This window comes from Mercenaria mercenaria, chromosome 14 (genome assembly GCF_021730395.1).
Source record: "Mercenaria mercenaria strain notata chromosome 14, MADL_Memer_1, whole genome shotgun sequence".
In the NCBI taxonomy this organism is placed as follows: domain Eukaryota; kingdom Metazoa; phylum Mollusca; class Bivalvia; order Venerida; family Veneridae; genus Mercenaria; species Mercenaria mercenaria.
The window spans coordinates 58,075,489-58,098,739 of NC_069374.1; the positions used below are offsets into that span (position 1 = coordinate 58,075,489).

The window sequence follows — 23,251 nt, forward strand, 5'->3', positions numbered from 1 at the left end:
TAATATGTTCAGTAATGATCAGACTAATGTATCGTTACTTACTGTGCCAGTGAATTTCAGTTCTTATTTATAGCATATTGTGCGTTTGAAAACTAGTAAATGTAATGCGATTGTTAAACAGATGACTGGCAAATTGATGATTGTACACCGAACGTCGATGGAGGATATATACATCCAGTATGGAGCCAGGAATTGCGTGAAAGCAAATGCGAAAATATGCTTGAGACACCGAGATCGAGTTACGTAGGAAAGTCGATGGAAACATCCGACGAAGTGTTAGCCTCAGGACAAGGTTACAAGAACTATAATTATTTTTATCAAATGCCCTCTTGTACCTAATTAAAGGCCAAATACTTTTCGAACTGTAATTTTCGTTCTACTGAAAACTAATACTTTGTACCGTGATTTGAAGGATGCTCTATCAACCTTCTTTCCTATTTTCAGAAATACTAGCCCGAGTTTGAAAATAATGCACATATTAACTGATATTTTTGAGACGCATTCTGATACATAAAAACATTCGAACTCTAATTTTCGTTCTACTGAAAACTAATATTTTGCTTCGTGATTTGTAGGATGCCGTATCAACCTGTTTTCAGTTTTAGAAAAACTGCACTAAAGTGATATATATTCATGAAATGATGAAAAACAAATAATCGAAACGCAATTGAGCAACAGTTTGCGAACTTTTATTCCTTTTACAGTATCTCGGAATGAAATGACGGTTATGAAAATACATTAAACAAGTTTTGTCCCTGGAAGACTTTTTCATTTTGTCAGATACTTACTAAAGTAGGGATCATCTCATTTAGAAACACACATCTGCTACAAAATCGCTAGTCATGTAGTGAAATAATATCATTCAAATGTCCTTTTGGTTAGCCGCTACCAAACGTTTTATTTAAAGTAAATTTGATTTTCCGAGAAAACATAGCAATGAGAGGGCGTGGATATATTTTCAGAAACTACTAGCCCGAGTTTGAAATGCACATATTAACTGATATTTTTGAGACGCATTGATTTTATTCTGATACATAAAAATCATGATCTCCAGCGGGCATTGTAAGTTTTCTTGTACATAGTGGACATATTTTTAAATTTTGTCAGAAACTTCATACTTGAGTTCTCTACGTGATCCTTTAAGAAGATGATTAAAATTATTGCGACAGTTATTGCGACAAGTAAACATCATGGTCGAAAGAGTTTAAATAATTATTTTGAGGGCGAGCTGTTGTCACAGTGACCACTTACCGTCAGTCGTCTGTCTGTCCGTCGACTGCTCGTATTTTCCTCGAACAAAACATCCTCTAAAACTATTTAGTGGAAGTTGATGTATTTGGGCGAGGATGTTCCGTGAGTGAATTTCAACCAAACAATTCATATTTCAATGTTTATGTCCCCAAATATATTTTTTCGTATTACATCTGCATAACTACGCACAAGATTAATTAATTCTGGTATGGAAATATCTGTAGTACTGTGATGAGGATACTCAAAATAACGATAGTTATGTTTTAAACCGATGTTAGCACTTATTGCATAAATTTTTAAACAGAATAAGATTTGCAATAATTTGCATATATAGAGATAACATATCTTTATGTTTTAATATATTTTAATTTGAAACTAACGCTTGATATGACGTAAGCACATCTTTTTTAATATGAACTAAAGATTGTCTGTATACATGAATGTTCCTTAATACTATTGTACTCTACGGTAGAGTATCAATCTGTTCAGTAATGATCAGATTAATGTATCGTTACTTACTGTGCCAGTGAATTTCAGTTGTTATTTATAGCACATTGTGCGTTTGAAAACTAGTAAATGCAATGCGATTGTTAAACAGATGACTGGCAAATTGATGATTGTACACCGAACGTCGATGGAGGATATATACATCCAGTATGGAGCGGGGAATTGCAAGAAAGCAGATGCGAAAATATGCTTCAGACACCGAGATCGAGTTACGTAGGAAAGTCGCTGGAAACATCCGATGAACGGTTAGACTCAGGACAAGGTAACAAGAACTATAATTATTTTTATCAAATGCCCTCTTGTACCTAATTAAACGCAAAATGTAATTTTCGTTCTACTGAAAACTAATATTTTGTACCGTGGTTTGTAGGATGGTCTATTAACCTTTTTCCTAATTTCAGAAATAGAAGCCCGAGTTTGAAATGCACATATTAACTGATATTTTTTAAACGCATTGATTTTATTTTATACATAAAAAACATTATCTCCAGCGGGCATTGTAAGTTTTCCTGAAATGTACATAGTGGGCTTTTTAAAATTTTGTCAGAAACTTCATACGTGACCCTTTAACAAGATGATTAAAATTATTGCGATACTTACTGCGACAAGTAAACATCATGGCCTAAAGAGTTTAAATAATTATTTGGAGGTTGAGCTGTTGTCACAATGACGACTTACCGTCTCTCTGTTCGTCGACTACTCGTATTTTCTTCGAACTAAATATCCTCTAAAACTATCTAGTGGAAGTTGATGTATTTGGGCGAGGATGTTCTGTGAGCGAATTTCAACCGAACTGGTTGATACGGCTCTACTTGGTCGGACATAGTGGACACCAAAGCCAAAAATATAATATTTCATCTAGTTAAGATGATTCTTAGTTTACCATTCTACTGGTTGTTTTGAAATTATACCCATTTGTCCAAACGTGGCTACCTGAGAAAATGCTCTGGATAAGTGAAGTCGAATGATTAACATGTAAAATACTTGCAATTCTGTTGAAAAATAATAATGATGGTTAACAACTTGGGGCAAGACCGGGATAAAAACCACTGACCATGAAATACTGCTTCAATATCTTTGTACCAACGACTGAGCTACTTGGTCTTTTGCACATGTTTTATTTCATTATTAACTCATTCTACATGTAATAGGCATAATAACTCCCCTAAGTGAATCGTAGTCTCAGTTCAGACAGATGCACTATTATATTAAATTAACTTAGGAGGCAGAATCTTAGAAAGATAAAAGAAAGTTCTACTCGGTAGGACTACCACATGGCTGGGATTATTAGCCAGGTTTTCAACGAAAACCTGAGTTATTAGATTGGGGTATGTCATTGGTCGGGCGGGCGGGCGGATGGGCGGGCGGAGTCAAACTGGTGTTTCCGGTCAATAACTTTTGTTTCGGTAAAGATATTTGAATAAAACTTGGTGTGTATGTAGCTTATATCAAGACAAAGGCTGGGATTGATTTTGGGGTTTCTGGGGTGAAGGTCAAGGTCACTGTTACTTAAAATAGAAAAAAGGTTTCCGGTCAATTACTTAACTTAGGAATGAGCTATCATGATGAAACTTGGTGTATAGAAAACTTATATAAAGTTGTAGCTTGGGATTGATTTTGGGGTTTCTAGGATCAAGGTCAAGGTCATTGTTACTAAAAATAGGGTTAGGGTTAGGTTAGGGTTAGGGTTAGGGTTGTGCTTTAAAGTGGTGCACTGTGATTCAGTATACTTTTTTATTCTTATGAAAAGTGTTGAAAACCTGGTTTCGTGGCCGCGTTTCTTGTTCCTTTAATTTACCAGTACAGTGCAACAGGTATTTGTCACGTGACAAATGAATAAAAAATCAATTAAAATGTGCAATTAAGAATGTTTCCCATTATAAACTCTAAGAAAGGAAAACGTTCAAAGCCTTTATATTACTTTTGTTAACACTAGCCTTAAATTGCGATCATCGCTTTGATGAACAGCTGGGACCGGCACAAATAATAGCTTTAAATACCTTAGTAGTGTTTGGTTGTTATTATCTGGGTTGTCTGTTTGTTCCATTTTGTCCATAGTTATTTTTGTAAAGGTATAATGTTTTATCATATACGTACACCTATGGCCTAATTAATAAGGCACCTGTCCCTCAGTCGGGACGTCGATGGTTCGAGCCCTGTCAGAGGCGGGTCTTGTTACCAAGGAGAGACCAAGGAGAGACTGGTTGGTGAGGTACCAGCTAGTTTAATAATGGTTACCGATTGCCTATCTGCCTGGTGCCTGGCATTGAAAATAGGAATCGGGGAAAAATGCTGTTCGGTGTAATTCTATGTTGGTGTCTCATCAGCCAACTTTGTTGGCCGTTTCACTACAGGTGACACAAAAATTTACGTTTATGCCTTAACATCGTGAAACGTATTGAAAGGACTGTCTTCTATGAACATGATTTTCATGGTGGGTATAAGACGTTTTTTCTTTGTTTGCGTTAAGATATAAACTGTATTTTATAATATTCTGCCTGTATATTTCTGTTTAAAGTTAATACATATATGAGTTGAGCGAAGATTTGAAAACATCTTCCTTTACATACATTTCTATACTGAGTAATGATAAAATTGATAAATATTGGAACAAGACATTCATTTTAAGGTGTTGTACATATGCAGGGCATACTGTGGACAATGATGATGGATTTATTAATGCAAGTGGAGGCCAGGAAAAGGACCTCGAACTAGCAAAACATGGAGAGACTTCTGAATCAGCAGATATTATGTACAAGGAAAAGGAAGAGGAAACAACACTGGAATAGATGATACAAGAACAAGGTTATAATTGACAGCAGAACTTCAAATTCATGAATATCCTGAATATTGATCACATAATATTCGTTCTGCTACGTTAACTTTGTCTTAGAAATACATTCTGTATTGATTAAACCAGTAACTCTTTAAAGAAGAAACACATTTATATAATTTCATTGCATCCGTAGCAAAGTTAATGGGACGTTTATCAGATATCTTTAACATCCTAAGCTCAACGCACCCAAAATCAATCACCATTCGGCGTCCGTAATAAAGGGCAATTACTGCTAAAATAGATGATATATATCCAATGAATGTACAGACCGAAATGATTCATCTTAGTAAGACAATTGTACTTTTAATACTCCGGTGTAAGAAGTTTAAACTAATTTCATGCGTGGTGTTAATGACATAAAGATAACACCAACTTGTAATTTCAGAAGTTATGATTAGTTTTTGTCAATTAAAATCTTATACAAAATTTGAAAGCAAATAACAAAGCATTAAGATCGAGAACACATTATTTTATGACACTTCTACGAAAGGAATCAGATATAAGTAGACACTGCTGATGTTTAAAAAAAACTATAGAAAATTTCACATGAATGCAACCAAGTAATATTAATAGTCTCCATGATCCAAAAGGAACAAAAGGATACCAAAACTGAGTCCAAGATACATTTTACGAGCTCCCCACGTCACATTAAAACTGATGTCTAATATAAAAAGTAAGAAGGTGCTGATTGCTATAACTACAGATTAATTAAAATAACCATTGTGATCCTATTTTATCAACATTAAAATTTTACAGACTTTCACTTCTTGCGGGAGAACTATTGTCTAGTAGATCAGTTTATATATATTCGAAACTTACCACAATATATGGAGTTGACAACAATGCAAGAAAATACATATCAAGTGATTGCAATTTGTGATAAAACACTATTATTGGGTAGGCAGATATCATTAAGAGCAAACTTTCACTTTACAAAGCGGATAAACGACACTTTATACGTGCATGGACTATATTTGACCGGACCTTGGAGGGAAATTGAATTTCTACCATCATATCTAAACAGATATTACTAAATGAATTTCTGTTTCCGTTTTGTACTGGTTATCCAAATATAACGAATCAGTGAATCGTTTGCGTTACAGAAGAAATGGCCAGTTTGAAATTGAATTACTACCATCATATCTAAACAGATACTACTAAATGAATTTCTGTTTCCGTTTTATACTGGTTATCCAAATATAACGAATCAATGAATCGTTTGCGTTACAGAAGAAATGGCCAGTTTTATTAATCAGAAGTGTTTTATTAAATTTCCTGTTTAAAATAAACTATTAAGGATTAGAGATTTACATTGTTGGACAGACTTTGTCAAGAAACAAGCCTTGTAAATGTCACTACTAAAGAAGTGAAAAAGTGTTAACAAAATCATGAAGCAAGTAGCATAAAGAAGTAAAGAGATATTTTCAAGGATTCAGTGAAATGTATCAATAAGCGAAATGCACTGAATGAAAGATTATGTGTACTGATTATTAAATCGTGTACAGATGTTTTAGAAATTGAATGTATTTTGAAAATACCTGTTTCGAGATAGGGGATAGTATTATAAACTGTCTTAGTCTCTAAATGTCAAGCAGTATTCAGGGAATGAAGATTTTTCTTTTAGATGCAGCACGGCTACACAAAAAGCGTATTATTTACCTTATGAATATCACACCGCTTTTAAAATAAAGTTTTGTAAAGATAATACTTCATTTTGTTTAGATGATTGATATATACATTATTTAGGAAACAAATGTATGCGTAATACTTATATTATCTTTCCTTATAGGGAATGCTGATTACCCATAGACCAAATGACATGGACCTAAGACTAGAAGAAAGTAAGAAAGTAAATGTATGAAGAACATATTAATAAACAAAACTTTGTATAATACCTTCATACGTCAGTATTATGCTGGACATTTCTATTAGTTGATTTTTTTTCCTGTTATGTATTTAAAGAGTGTGCTAAGATTTTATAGAATGTGTCATTGATCGTTTAATATCTTTGTTATTGCTCAAACTTTATATTATATCAAACAAACAAATTTCTAACAAGTGAAATACATAGACTCTAATTACTTTTTGTAATGAAATAAGATCAATCGGATTTGGAAATGAAATTATTTTTCTTTCTGTTTTTGAAATTTTGATTTTCCAAAGCGAAATATTATTGCCACAAATCTAGATTTCAAATTTATGTTAGATTCCAGAACCTACTTTGGTGAACGGGTTCAGAATGAATAAACACTTTGAAACAGATGTAAAAAAGGAATCAGAAGTTAATTTAAGTTTGCCTCTCGTACATTCATATTACTGGCTAAATAGACACAAATATAATGTTGATTGTTGCATTTGTATATATGTAGTGAAACATAATATTCAAATTTTACTGAAGTAAGAAGATTTCATGTGGACTACCTAATTCTCCTAAGACATAAGTCATAATAGATTATTTTAAATGATATATGGAAGCTACATAATGAGCAGATTGGAATATAGTTGACCACCTGTATTTTATTTTTTACTGAAAATACAGAAAAGACTGAAAAGACTCAAAGCATAGCCGAAAACCAATTAATGAATTTTAGTCACATAGACAAATTGCTACGTAGATAAAAAGTTGTTCCTCCAAATGATCAGTTTTAATGTGCAATAATCATATGAAATTGTCAGCAAAACTAATGTTATTTAATTCTAACACAGTATCAGGCTTTTCAATAAATAATCAGCACATTTTCTTGTGAAAAACGGCTGAAAGCAATATCCGCTACTGTATAAAGTGTCATTATGGTATTTTTGTGGTCCATAAATTGTAAATATTTCCAGTGTAAATATAATAATTGGTTTGTCTTTGTCATTAATTTTGGAAATTATCAGTATAGTTACAATTTTTGTGACGATATAATATACATTGTAAATAAAAGTTATAAAAGGAAATAAAAAAATAGAAACGATAAAAAAATAATAAAAAAATAACAAAAAAATAAAAAAATAATTATAAAAAATAGAATGTAAGAAAAGAGTAATTTGAATTCATTTTGAATTTATTGATATGTTTCCTTACTTTATGTGTGTCTATGTGTCTGTATTTTGATCTAAAACTTGATTTGATTCAGCGATGCTAACGTAAAAGCGTTTTTTATTATTGTCCCCAAGTTGTAATACAAATCCATCACTTTGCATTTCGCCTTTTCATTTATACATATTCCAGTTTCATTTTGGAAAAGTTGTTTTTTTGCTCTTATATGTTCATATACTTTTATCATTTGATTCTATTGATGATATTTCGCCCATGCATATGAACGGGCTTCGCTGAGGAATGTTCTGATTGATATTATTCTTAAATACTTGATAATGTAAATAAGGTTTTATATTTTTGTCACACATGCTTTTTAATTCAAGTATAAATTGTGAAAGCTCAAAAGCTGTTTTTCTTATTTAAATAATTTGAAAATTGACTTAATTTTAATTTGCTAAATTAAGCATAAATTCTTGAAATCTCTTTAGACAGAAGTGACTAATAACTATCTGAATCTACGAATCTACTATTATACTACCGTTTATATATAAACGTTATTATTTTTGTTGTGCTCTGTATCAGTTTGGATATTCCCACAAACATTTCTCGCTTTGTAAATTGCAGAAACTAACGTCAGTTTTGAAGTCTTACAATGCATTTAGACCTATATTTCTTTAGAAAGAACTCTCTAAATCAGCCGAAAATTGGCACATTTTAATTACATAATTACAGATGAAGACGTTGTATAATAGCTGTAAAACCCATGCAAAATAGTATCAACATATTTAATGAGATACAGCTGTAAAACTGGTTACTGCGCAACAAAAATGAAACTCTACATCTTTAAAATAATACATCAGTATTAAAATGGTATTGTGCTAAATGAAAGCACAGTTACAAAGAAGTAAGAATAATATTTCACTTTATGAAGCAACACTAGCTACAGAATGAGCATTTCGGAATGCCACTGGCCCAGTGTAAGACATTTTTGTTCGAAGAATGTCTGTTCTGGAAAAGGTTCAGAACATTATCGAATACAAATTTTGAATATTCTCAGTATAGTTACAATTTTTGTGATGATATAATATACATTGTAAATAAATATTGAAAAATAAAAAAATAAAGAAAAAAAAATAATAAAAAATAAAAAAAGAATTATAAAAGATAGAAAGTAAGAAAAGAGTAATTTGAATTGATTTTGAATTTATTGATATGTTTCCTTATTTTCTGTGTGTCTGTGTCTCTGTATTTTGATCTAAAACTTGATTTGATTCAGCGATGACAACTTACAAGCATTTTTTATTGTCCTCATTTGTAATACAAATCCATCATTTTGCATTTCGCCTTTCCATTTATACATATTCCAGTTTCATTTTGGAAAAGTTGTTTTTGTGCTCTTATATGTTCATATACTTTAATCATTTTATTTTATTGATGATATTTCGCCCATGCATATATACGTGCTTCGCTGAGGAATGTTCTGCTTGATATTATTCTTAAATACTTGATAATGTAAATAAGGTTTTATATTTTTGTCATACATGCTTTCTAATTCAAGTATAAATTGAGAAAGCTCGAAAGCTGTTTTTCTTATTTAAATAGTTTCAAATTGATTTACTTTTAATTTGCTAAATTAAGCATAAAATCTTGAAACCTCTATAGACGGAAGTGACTAATAAGTATTTGAATCTACTATTATACTACCGTTTATATATAAGCGTTATCATTTTTGGTGTGCTCTGTATCAGTTTGGATATTCCCACAAACATTTCTCGCTTTGTAAATTGCAGAAACTACCGTCAGTTTTGAAGACTTACAATGCATTCAGACCTATATTTCTTTAGAAACAACTCTCTAAATCAGTTGAAAATTGGCAAATTTTAATTACATAATTGCAGATGAAGACGTTGTTTACCAGCTGTAAAACCCATGCAAAATAGTATCAACATATTTAGTGAGATACAGCTGTAAAACTGGATATTCCCAGTATAGTTACAATTTTTGTGATGATATAATATACATTGTAAATATAAATTTAAAAAAAAAAAAGAAATAAAAAAAAAATAATAATAAAAAAGAATTATAAAAAATAGAAGGTAAGAAAAGAATAATTTGAATTAATTTTGAATTTATTGATATGTTTCCTTACTTTATGTGTGTCTGTGTGTCTGTATTTTGATCTAAAACTTGATTTGATTCAGCGATGCTAACTTACAAGTATTTCTTATTGTTATCCTCAGTTTGTAATACAAATCCATCATTTTGCATTTCGCCTTTTCATTTATACATATTCCAGTTTCATTTTGGAAAAGTTGTTTTGTTCTCTTATATGTTCATATACTTTTATCATTTTATTTTATTGATGATATTTCGCCCATGCATATGAACGGGCTTCGCTGAGGAATGTTCTGATTTATATTATTCTTAAATACTTGATAATGTAAATAAGGTTTTATATTTTTTGTCATACATGCTTTCTTATTCAAGTATAGATTGTGAAAGCTCAAAAGCTGTTTTTCTTATTTAAATAGTTTCAAATTGATTACTTTTAATTGCTAAATTAAGCAAAATATCTTGAAACCTCTTTAGACAGAAGTGACTAATAACTATCTGAATCTACTATTATACTACCGTTTATATGTAAACGTTATTACTTTTGTTGTACTCTGTATCAGTTTGGATATTCCCACAAGCATGTTTTGATTTGTAAATTGCAGAGATTACCGTCAGTTTTGAAGTCTTACCAATGCATTCAGACCTATATTTCTTTAGAAACAGTCTCTAAATCAGTTGAAAATTGGCACATTTTAATTACATGTTTACAGATGAAGACGTTGTATACCAGCTGTAAAACCCATGCAAAATAGTATCAACATATTTAATGAGATAAACTGGTTACTGCGCAACAAAAATGGAATAATACATTAAGTATTAAAATGGTATTGTGTTAAATAAAAGCACAGTTACAAAGAAGTAAGAATAATATTTTACTTTATGAAGCAACACTAGCTACAGAATGAGCATTTCGGAATGCGACTGGCTTAGTGTAAGACATTTTTGTTCGAAGAATGTCTGTTCTGGAAAATGTTCAGAACATATTCGATTACAAATTTTGGATAAACAACAAAATCAGTCACAAAGACAAATTGCTATATGAATTAAAGGTCCATTACTAAAACCCGAACGAGTATTATATGAAAACCAGAGTTTGTAGCTGATACTTCCTATTTACTGAAAATATGGCTCACTGCATCAGATCTGACCAATCAGTCATGAATATGTTCAAGAATAACTAACAAATAAACAAAAAATGTTGCCTATGTCAAACCGAAAGTATGTTTTCCGACTGCTTACGAACCCGTCGAGCATCTTCGGATTTTTTCGGAAGAATCCTCCGAAACGAGGCTATAATTTATAAATAGATGTAAAATATATTATATGCCCAAACGATAACGTGATTTTTACAAACTTAGCACATGGAATTCAACAATTTTGTAATACACAAAACCTTCATGAAAATCATTCTTATAATACAGGTAATAAACAGCTATACTACAAGTTTGCGGGAGGACAATTCAGGCCCTTCCCGAATAAAAGTGTTTTTACAACTTCGTCTGCAAACTTTTTTCAGTTAATCTCTTTTCAGTATAGTTTTAAGAACATAAATGAATAAATGTCTTACACTGCCGAAACAAAATGTGATTGACATTTACCTGAATACACTGATTTATGTACATATGGCTACATTAATTTAATAAGATTTTAGACATTAAACACATTGTCTTGGCCTAATATATGTCACTGTCAATTTTAAACATAAATTTTGTACATTTCATATTTTTCGTGCAAGTCGTGCATAATTACCAGCATGGAAATACAGTTATTTTGTCGAGCGTCTTTAAACGGATATTCGTTTGAAACAATTTTAAAATCACGTGAAAATCACGTGATCCCGAAGAATTTCCGACCGATTACGGAAAAACGATAAACATGAAAGTAGGACAAAATTACCACCCATGTCAGTCTAAGAAATTATACCTTTAAATGTTGTGTTCTGGTATTTGAATTTTAATGTTGTGTATTTTTTACACATAAACAGACTTTCTAATAAATAAGCAGCAAATATTCTTTTAGCGAAAAACGGTTGAAAAACATACTCGCTACTATTTTACGTGTAACTACGTCTTTTAGTGGTGCGTTTGCATGAATTCGGAATATTCCCAGTATAATTATGATCAGTGCACCTAAATGACAAAGGCGTCCTTTTGGTTTCAAGAAAGCGCATGCACAAGTGGATTGAGTAAACAGTATATAAAGACTGGCTTACTATTTAGATGATTAGGCAGTTGTTGGAGACATGCGCTCTCTAGTTCATTAGTGCATTTGTATCAACTAGGAATATTCCCAGTATAATTATAACCATTGGGTTTATATCACTTATTTGAGGGGTGGGGTATTTTAATACAGTTATGATTTTTGCATATATATAAAAAAAAAACATCGATTGAAAAAAAAGCAAAAAAAAAATTTAAATAAATAAATAAAAATAAAAAATAAAAAAGCAATAAAAAGACAAAAGAAAAAATAAAAATTTTGTGTAAATATTTATGTTTTATCCATGTAACAACATATCTAGACAGATAGCTTGTACATGTTCATAGCATTTCATTTTGTAAAATTAGACATTTAAGACTATAATTTAAATTAATATCGAATTTATTGATGTGTTTCTTAATGGTCTGTGTGTATGTGTGTGTGTATTTTGATCGAAACTTGATTTTATGTAAATATTTGAAAGAGTATACATGCAATATATATCAATTATTTTCACTATTTCCCCTAAATATGTAAATATTTTTTATCCTTGTTACATCATATGTAGACAGATAGCTTAAACATGTCCATATCATTTCATTTTGTAAAGTTAGACACGTAAGACTATAATTTGAATTTATTTTGAAATTATTGATGTATTTCTTAATTGTCAATTTGTGTGTGTATTTTGATCGAAAACTTGATTTTATGTTAATATTTGAAAGGGTATACATGCAATAGCATAGATCAATATTTTTCATTATTTCCCCTTTGTAACTTTCAATATCTTGTAATTTCTGCCCATGACTGCCTAGTGATGAGCGATTCCGATCAACCTTATTCAGTCCTTAGCAGTTGTTTGTCAACATGTTTCATGCTTACATATTAAATATTTTCCGGTCAATCTTTATGAAACTTAGTCAAAGCGCTTTAGTGCAAAAAAATGGAATGATAATCAGCAAATATTCTTAGAAACGGTTGAAAAATTTTTTCCTTATTATTTTCGATGCAAGCATGTCATTTATTGGTGCATTTTAAATAATTAAAAATATTCCATGTATAAATATGATCATTGGGCTTTTGACACTTATTAGGGAGAGATGGGGGTATTTTCAGTATAGTTATGACTTTTGCGTATATGAAAGAATTAGAACAAAACACAAAAAATGACATTTGATGTAAATACTATTTTTCCTTGTATCATTACATCTAGACATATAGCTTGTACATGTTTATATTATTGTTTTGTGTAAGATTAGATATTTGAATTAATTTTGAATTCATTGAATTGTTTTCCTTTATTTTCTGTGTGCGTGTATTTTGATCGATAATTTTCGTTATTTTCGCTTTGTAACTTTCAATATCTTGTGATGATTATTAGTCCTTAGCAGTTGTTTGTCAACATGTTTTATGTGTGCACACTAAACGTTTCCTGACCAACCTTGTACATTGTTACTAATTAAAAGCATCACTTCTCCAGCAAATATTACGCCATTTACCTTGAAAGTAATGAAACAAAGAATTGGCCCTTAAATTGGTCAGATGTGCTATGTTTCATCTAGTGTTCAATGTACAACAAATACATGTTAGATTTTCTTAGCATATAAATCTAGCTTTAAGTCTCATATAATTTTGATCACGGAAAAAAGAATAATAAGTTGCTCTTAAATGACAAAAAAAAGACATGTTTCACTTACTTTAAAATTTACAATGCACTTGACTTTTTTTCGAGTAATCATAAAACAATCTCGTTGGTTAATTAATGCATGTGTTTTAGACTATTTGTTCATTGTCACTATTGTCACTATTAGTAAAATTTTAATAATTAATTCCTTATATTATTAAACTTACGCTTATTACTGCAATTTTCGCAACCACTATACTGGACCTACCAAAGTTTATCAAATAAACTTATACGATCAAAGTTTAAAACCCTTAATGCTTAACTTATGTTCCTGTTTTGAAAGCTAAAGTGATTAAACTTGAACAATTTCAACATTTCTTTTTTTAATGATAATGTCCATATATCCGAGAACTGTTGTTGCTATTTTGTGCACATACATTGAAACCTAACGTGATAAGACTGAATTGTCTACTGCAATCATGACTTTATTCTTAGATGTAACCATCTACAGACCTAATAGTACCTTCCTCTCTTCCCGATGTTTACTTACAATAAATCCTTTTTGTCATTGTCCATAGTTTGTAATAAGCATCATTCATTATGCATTTCGCTATTTCCTTTATACATATTCCTCTCCAATTTTGGAATGATTTATTTGTTTCTTTTTTATATATTTATATACATGTATTTTCATTATCATAATTATATTGATATAATTGAGCTTATGCATATAAAAGTGCTACCGCTTGCGAATGTTCTGATTGTTATATTTCTTTAATACATGAGAATATTAATGAGATTCATTTTTTGTCATCGATGATATAAGTTTAAATGCTCAAAAACACTCTTTCTTAAGGTAGTTCTGCACGTTCAAAACTTCGGAATACACTAAGAAATTTCAGCAAATAAAGAAGATAGGGTCGTCTATTTGATTTTCTTGCTAGACTCATTATAAACATTTGGACTTCACGCAATTTTCAAAACATGTTTTGCGAATAGAAACTTTTCTAAAATGTAGATTTTGATAAAACTTCTCCCAAGCCTAAAATAAATACATGACCTTTAATATGGTGGAATATGATATATAGGTCCATGTGCTTTTTAGATATTTTCATGATTAAAGTAATACGCTCATTTCAAGCTAATTTTAAGACATCATTTTGAATTATTTAAGGTGTCAGATGTGCTAATTTTGTATTTGAACTTCCAGTTTATCAAACGTGCAGAACTATCTGCAATTATTTCAAATTGTATTTTCTAGCTACCAGTGCACAAGTAAACAAAGATCTATTCAGACGTTGAAAGTTTCTCAAGCTGCATGAAAGTGTAAAATTTATACGCACTTAACTTGCGACTGTAAATCTATATTACTGTCTTTTTGAGACACGAAGTCATATTCCTGTAACTGCCACCACGTTCCACTTAGTATACAGGTCATAGAATTACAAACAGACGTATTTTTAATGTTCAGATAGAATAGCTGGATTTTTAATTATATACCATTCGACATATTTAGATGTGGCTTTTCATGTAATATACAACATAAAACATATAATCATAATTAAAATTTATGTAATTAGAAGTATGAAATGATTAAATACCGGTACATTTAAAAAAAAACACAACATAACTGGAAGCCGAATAATTTGTTTATATGTTTGTATAAATATAACATTTAGATTTAAAGCATTTCAAAACCAGGGATAAGCATTACGACATGTGCCGCGCCGTGATGTTTTGGGTCCAAATGCTGCGTTATTTAATTCGAGAACAAGTAAATTAAAAGTTACTTCACAGAAATTGGATTAGTTCAACACGTGTTTGAATGAGTAGATACATTGTTCATTAATTCTCTACAAAGACATGGTAAATGAATGAAGAGTTAAACAGTACTTATCAGACACGTATTTTAGCATTGCCGCTTTTACCATTTCGTTTCGTTATCAAATTTATATATTTATATAATTATGTTAGTATAAATAATGTGTTTACATCGGAGCTCTAGGGAAGGGTATGCTGTTGTATAAATGATACTTACTTCCACCAGTAAAGTAACCAACCAATCAAAACTTAGACCCTTGAAATATGTAAAACTTTTCCCCTCCTGCACATTGGGCGCTGTGATGAAAAGCAATGAACCAGTAAACCCTACCGCGACGTGGAGTTTGCAGAGTTCAGCCCTTCAACTGGGAGGGTACGAATAGTGTACTGGCTTATACCGTTCAAGTGGGTTATCGAGTATAGAGTCGGTCTCTACCCTACCTTAGAGCTAGAAATACCCTACCCAAGAACTTCTCCAATATATCGTCCTTTGTATCAACTCGCCATTTGTAAACGTAGAAGGTCGTGGGGAAGATGAAATTATCAAACAGTATCTTTACGATTTATTTCGAAGGGATGATGAATGACAGTTTCCGAATTTGCTGGTTAGTAAATATTCATACAATATATAGGTTTTTAAAAATATTACTTTAATTCATATCGACTGTTTTTTCCGTAATTGTTTTCCAAAATTATCACAGAATTAGAAAAATTATGACACTAATGCCAGTTATACCATATCATAAACTAAGTCTATTAGGAAGCAAACTTTTTCCTCAACGGTTATGACTGATTATTAGTAGTTCAATTTAAATCTGTATTAAATCTAGCATTAGTCTGCCATAGTGTTTAAGCCATATTTATATAGTGACTGATAGGATTAGTGACTGTTGTATCACATCAGTTGTCAGTTTAAATCACTTAATTCTTATTCATGGCAAATCCACATTATAAACACCAAAGCATATTAAGATGTTTGTTACTACTTTGTATGGAACAGATTCTCAATAGCTGTTCATGTAAAATTTGTATTTCATCCTTACTTACTGTTTTTTGCAAGCTACTGACGACTTCCACACATAAAATAAATATCCTTTAAAGACATTTTGTTTAGAGGACTTTTACTTTTAAATATGAAAGTAGATAGTTTGTGTGTAAATACGTATTTTGAAAAACACTTACAGATATTCAAACTTAACCCTAACCCCAAGGGGCTAGAGGGCGTGGACGGTGGCATGCATTTCCACTACCGTCCATGAACAGGCTCAATCAAACCGAGCCTGCAACATTTTCGTTTTTGCCGTGTTGATTTTGTACAAAATAATGTCATAAGACTTCGTGCACAGAACAGTTGTGTATGATCTCTGTTTGTACACTAGAAAAGGTTAAAATTTGGAAACAATTTATAGGGAAAACAATATTGATGTTAAAATTTAAAAAAAAAGACAGAGGGAAAGAAATTTCATTAACCGCATGTCGTGTTTGTTATTTCAATTTGTATTTTGACTTAATACATTTGTAAGAAGGAATCTTCATTAAGATACTCTGCCCTGTTTTGATACAGTTAGTCGAAAGCATGGTGTCCAAAAAGCGGAGAAATCCAGGTAACAACGGCTGATTTCTGCTGTCAGATAACATATTGGTACGCGGTCTCTCTGTCAGGTTAGCGAAAAACTCAACTTTTCGAGAAAATCGCATTTGGACCTAAAATATCATGCCCTGCTACAAATTTCAGTTGATGGAATTTTAGATACAAATGTCTTGTATATGTTTAAGGGAGTTAATCACACGTATATCCGAATGCTATGTCAGATATATAAATTTATGCTCTTCTAATAAGTAACCTTTCATCACAAATGTATTCAGTTTGTATGTGAAATAACTAGATGCATGCTGATTTTGTTACTGTCATCATTTATGTTTTCAAATGTTATATTGTAATTGGCCTGACAAAGCTTTTTTAATTGCTTGAGTACACTTCATGAGTGTCTATCGTTACATGATGTCGGAAACGTTTGAAAGGATCAGTTCAACAGCAGCTGCACTATTATTGACCATGATTCTGTGAAACTTCGAATATCATAACTTGCTGTCACACTGGATAGAATATTTCATTGGCCCCAGCTATGTGATTGTTAGGACACTGAAGTGTGATTCCTGCAATTAATGACACTTTTACAATTGCAGACGTGCACTGAAGTTATGGACTTGAACAAATATCTGTTAATATATGTTTCACATTTACAGGATCAGATAAAAAAGTAGTTTTTGTGCAAGAATAAAATATAACGTTTTTGAAAATCACACACACCAAAGGCAATAGTTTTACCTTTTATTTACTCTCACTGTAGATATACCTGTAGATACTATTGTCTCATTCATTTGTCAGCTACACATGCTTTATGTTGATCTATGGAAATTTTATCATACAGCATTGGTAAAGGGAAACAAATCCTACACAAATACAAAACATACTACGTAAAGTACCTTGTCTAGCTTGACATGCATACCACTGTTGTGTTGAGGCTTCCTGTTACGCATATCGAGAAAGGCAGTTACAACCTTAATAAAAAGATTATAAAACTGATATATATAGATTTCAGTACAATAATGTTTATAACAAGGATGGTGTTGTAGTTTCTCACCTCTTAATCATATTCAGTCCATAGTATTATACTGCTACTGTTAATTACGAACAGTGTTAACTTTCGGTGGATTTTACGGAAGGGCAAGTCGGAAAAAGTATAGCAAATGCTTAACAACTATGTTGGTACTCGAAAAAAATGAACAAAAACAACAAACTTACCAAACAACATAACAAGACGCATCAAATTCAAGACAAATAAAACTCCCTTAAATGTCGAGGTCACATTATGACGTCAAACGTTTTATGTTATTCTTCCTTTTCACTATATTGCTGAAATGTTCATGTCTGCATAGAGTTTCATATAATTTGGCACAAAAAAAAATCAAGTAACAAGTCACGTGTCATGTTTAAGACCAATTCACCAAAATTAAGGTCACGTTCACGTACTGTATATTATTTTTCATTCCCGGTCTATAACTTAATTATGAATGAATATTCAAGTACTTTAGCATTCACCTTCTTCATAGCTGAGCAAAACGCCACGTGCTAGGGCTAATCCATAGCGTTTAGGTCAATGTCACCCTTATAAATCAAGTTTTATGTCAATAACTTTTGCATAAATAGATAAATATATTTTTTTGCACATATATTCAACATTCCCTCGGGACGGGTGCTTGTAAGACCTATACCCCTAGCTAAGTGGTCAATGTTGCATATAAAGGTAAATGATTTAACATCTTTCCTTGTTCCGTCTATATCTTTGTTTTCTGTATTATACCTAGATGGATACAAATTCGGCAACATCAATAAACATAGGACGATGAGTCATATACAAGATTTGGACCACTACCTCCAAAGCCAGAATCCAACTTCGAGGTCAAAGGATTGATGCCATATCTTTTGTCTGGTCAGCAAATTTTAGAAACAATGAAGGCTATATTAATTGCTTTGTACAAATTTTTAATGTAATTAAACAATGTGACATTTAATCTCTTACAGGTGAAACAAATATCAACAGATATTTTTCCAAGTCCATAGCCTCATTGTTTATTCTCTATTTTGAACAAAATTCACTCTAATTGGAAGTTGTTTGTTTTAAATGGTATGCCGTGATATGTGTACTATAGTATGCTCTTTGACATTTATAACTGTCTCACGTCTTTTTAATTTGAATTTAAAACATGCTAAAATCGTCGAAGATATTGAAAGTACGCTTGACAAAACATATGTAAGTGAACATTTCCTATAATTACAAAAAAAATGTTTCTTTTTTTTTCTTTTAAATAGATTTGGTCAGGGAGTGTATACCTATTTACATTTGAAGTAAAAGCAGATTTCGTTCTAAATTAAGTGATGGTTACAGATCTTTCATTATCGGTTATTTCGAAATATAGCATGATAAACGGGTCGCTGATTATTTCTTTTATAAAAAAAAGCTTTGTCGACAGGTTCCAATGTACACTTTGTCTTCCATTAGTTTAAACATTATATAAATGATTATGAGTTACTGTAGGGTATGTTTCACTTAATTCCTCATCATCTCTATTCGTAATTGAATAACATAATGTTTAATATATATTAAGATAGTGTCCATTTTTCAGCCATGAATGAGCCCTGATATCGGTCGAACTGGCTTAATCAGTAAGGAGTTGCCAATATGATTATACAATCATATTATAGGAAGTTGATATTGGTACAAAAAATTCTTTATTGGCCGAGATTAATCAACATTTTGCCAACTTTATCGTCTAATTTCTTCTAAAGTAGTATTGAGAAAGTATTACTAAGTTAATTGATAAAGTTACTTACATACGAAATTTATAGATCTCGATTTTATAATTCAAAAGTGTTAAAGAATTTATCATTCTACACGAATAACACGTTTTTTTAATATCATTTTAAGGACGATTGTTTATACTTATTATAATACCTTTATATGTGTATCTGAGCTAAAATTATTTGACAGTTTAAAGCTTCTGGCCTCCAGATCGAACGATAACAAGATATATAGATACTAATACTATATTTCTTAAGAATGCTTTGAGACTTAATTTCTGACAGACTAAAGGCTATTGAAACACATGAAAATTAGTTGTTTTTACTAATCTTAACGTTGGAAATTAACGTTTTTCTCAGTTAAGCTATGTTTAACGATCTTATCACACACATTTCTCCGTGGTATATTATTCAAGACCGCGGGAAAGGTTTATATTACCGCGTCGGCCCGGGTTGTATTCCGGCATTTTTTCTTGATTTGCATTTTTCAGATAGTTTAAAAACGAAAAACTCGTATTCTGATGTTTATAAAAATAAATCTGATCAAACTTCAATTTAAAAGAGGAATCATTTTAAGCAAACATCTGGAGGTCAGTGCCTTAAAACAATGAATAAAACCATATCTTTTAAAATGACATTTATTTTAGACTTTTACACTATACCAGGGTTATCCACAGGCCCTTTTAGCGAGGTTTTCTATCCAGTTAAATGTCCCATTGCCCGGCTATAACAATTTCGATAAACAAATTGACACATTAACAATTTATCACCAGCAATCATAACCAGCCGATAATTCCCTGTTTTGATCATGCCCTGGGGCATAATAGATAAAGTGTTATAGTTAAATTGTACTTTAATGTTCATGCACGACAATTTGTTTTGCAAACCACGTTTTATGTCGACGGAAATACAACGTGTTCAAATACTTGTATATAGCAAACAAAGTTCTATATTGCATGTTATCAATTTTGACATCAATCAAAACGAAATCTTTCAGAAGAAATTAACACATTTGTAAAGTTGAAACCAATGCAGCGTTGTTGTACCATTATATTGTCTGTTCCGTAACCAGAAAGTAGTAGCTAGGCTATTTTAATCAAAATACTTGCAAAACGTGCAAAAATCGGCAAAATTCGTACACAGTACTGTATGGTATTTCGGACGACACACATTCAAATAAGTCAATATACAGTATCAGAGAAGGTAGAAAGTTGCAATTATTCGATAGATTACCTTCACTTCAAATATTCTTTCATGAAATGAGCTTCAGATTCAATTAAAATACGAAACACAGAATTATTGATAGGTGTGTTTGACACTGTCAAATAGATTGGCATTGTTTCCTCATATAACTGCTATGTTTGTATGAAAACCTAGTTAATGCAAGAAAATTTTTCAATACATGGTCTCTTTTATTCCGAACTTAAAAGAAAATCAAGTAGAAAATATAAGATAAAGATTCTTGCATTGATTACTTAAGGTACCTTAGACAAATATATATGTTTTACATTTTCATAAGTTGTTTCACATCATTCTGCTTTTCTATCAGCTTAATTTACTTAAATGAATAATATGCTTATTGCGATATACCGCTAAAAGGTGTACCCGGATATAATTCCGCAGAGCCTGGCTTTAACAAAATCCTGGTGATAACCCTGCTATACATAACTAGCATGATATTAAAATGTAACGTATAGTTTTGGAATCAGTCATTGTCTGACAGTTTATTGATATACTGAACAGCAAAAGAAACTATCCAGATGTATAACGGGTATATTTTGAAATAAAAAAAAAATTAAACTGTTTCTTCATTGACAAAATTACACTTGAAGATCCTCACGTGATAAATTCTTAAAGATCAATCAACCGTGAAGTCGGTAATCCCACAATAGCCGTTTGAAAGACTATATCTTCTGCGCGTCAATTGCAGTGTAATTTCCCAATTGGGCGCTCGCGCTTAATTTGATTCAATCGTGCAGTGCAACCAACAATATTTTTTAAACTTTATGTTGTTTTCCGAGTTTACCAATTATCAGTATTTCCAATGACAATAAAATTTCACAAAGAAAATTGTTAATTACAGGCGCACATGAATTTCGTGCAAAGCGGCTATTTTGGGACTACTGATTTCACGGTTAATTGACTTTTTAAAATTTTACACGTTAAGTTCTTCAAGTGTAATGTGATATGACAAATACAATTGATTTTTAAAAACAACATTTTTAAATAAAAAATACCTCAGTTATAAAACTGGATAGTTTCTTTTGCTGTTCAGTATTCAGATATAGGAACTTATAAATGAAAGTATTATTTTACGTTTAACAACTGACATCAATCTGGAGTATGCCCGTTTGATTTATTTTTTGAAAACCATTGTTGAATACTAACATGTGCTATATCACATAATACAGTGTAGCCGTTATATTTATATCAGTGTAATAAAATATTATCCTTATTTTTTTCTAGTTTTGTTATTTTCAAGTTCCCCTAATCAGTAAGCCATTTTGATTATCTTTAATTCCTAGTGGTTCGTCCGTAAAGACTTCTGCTGACTAGTTGTACAGCGATGTCCATGCCTTTGGAGGTAAACGGAATATGTGTAGCCATATAAGAATTGAAAGGACATTTCTGCATATAGACAAGAAGTCCCTTCTAGGTCCGCAGGGTGTGCATATATTTCGGATAAGGTTGACAATAGTCGAGATTACTGCATCAGAGATATAGACCTTGAAGAAGTAAAAACTACTTCTCGTATTATTGGCATATACATGACTCCCTTTCCAAAACATTGTGTTCTGTGAATCATTTACAAATTGTATATGTGAATAGATTTCGTATAAGTCAAATTGCCGTTGGTTACACATGAGTAGGCGTATATAGATAAGCAGTTAGCTTTTACAAGTATTCGGGTGAGCATTATAGGGCTGCTATGACCCTCTGGTTTAATTGAGGGTATATAAGATTGCTTAAGTTTACACCTCTCAAAACCACTGGTTTACCGTAACCACTTTTGCTATTGTTCAAGGATTGTGCCTTCAGGCAACCAGCTCTTTTTCCTCTGAACTGTTTCAATATTCTCAAATCTTTTAACCTTGATAACACAATAGGATTTAGTCTACATCTTGTTGATTGTCCAATTTTGTGTAAGACATTGCTGTCATACATAATAAAAACCATGATTGAAAACTACAATGGTGATCGAAAGTTCACAAAGTGTTTATCAACAATAAATAGTTCAGGTTTATATATATGATTGTTTCTGATGCTGATTCTATATCAACACATGCAGCAGTCCAAGGTAGTGTTTATATATATATTGAATCAAAGTTCTTATTTTAGAATTAAGAACTTTTCATTCTCCGAATAGTATGATGTAATACAAAAATATTACAAAAGCCGTTCACTATCAAGTGACAGTAACAGCTCATAAATAGTTTTCAAAATCTGAGCTAAAATAAGGTATGCAAACTAAATTTGAAGTATCGTTTTTATTTTAATATAAAACATCAATAC

At 31.3% G+C, this 23,251-nt stretch overlaps 1 protein-coding gene across 2 annotated transcripts in view; it reads left to right on the plus strand.

Annotated features, from left to right (window-relative positions):
- Positions 1 to 22,193, plus strand: part of LOC123527872 (uncharacterized) — a 123,282-nt gene extending 101,089 nt beyond the window's left edge. The window contains exons 15-18 of one of the 2 annotated variants that reach the window (XM_053523595.1): positions 122 to 292; positions 1,850 to 2,020; positions 4,405 to 4,563; positions 6,384 to 22,193. In XM_053523595.1, the coding sequence (XP_053379570.1) occupies positions 122 to 292; positions 1,850 to 2,020; positions 4,405 to 4,547 (485 nt within the window). In that variant the 3' untranslated portion in view covers positions 4,548 to 4,563; positions 6,384 to 22,193. The remainder of the gene's footprint in view (positions 1 to 121; positions 293 to 1,849; positions 2,021 to 4,404; positions 4,564 to 6,383) is intronic. The other variant, XM_053523596.1, reaches the window with a different exon arrangement.
- Positions 22,194 to 23,251: the final 1,058 nt, after the last annotated feature.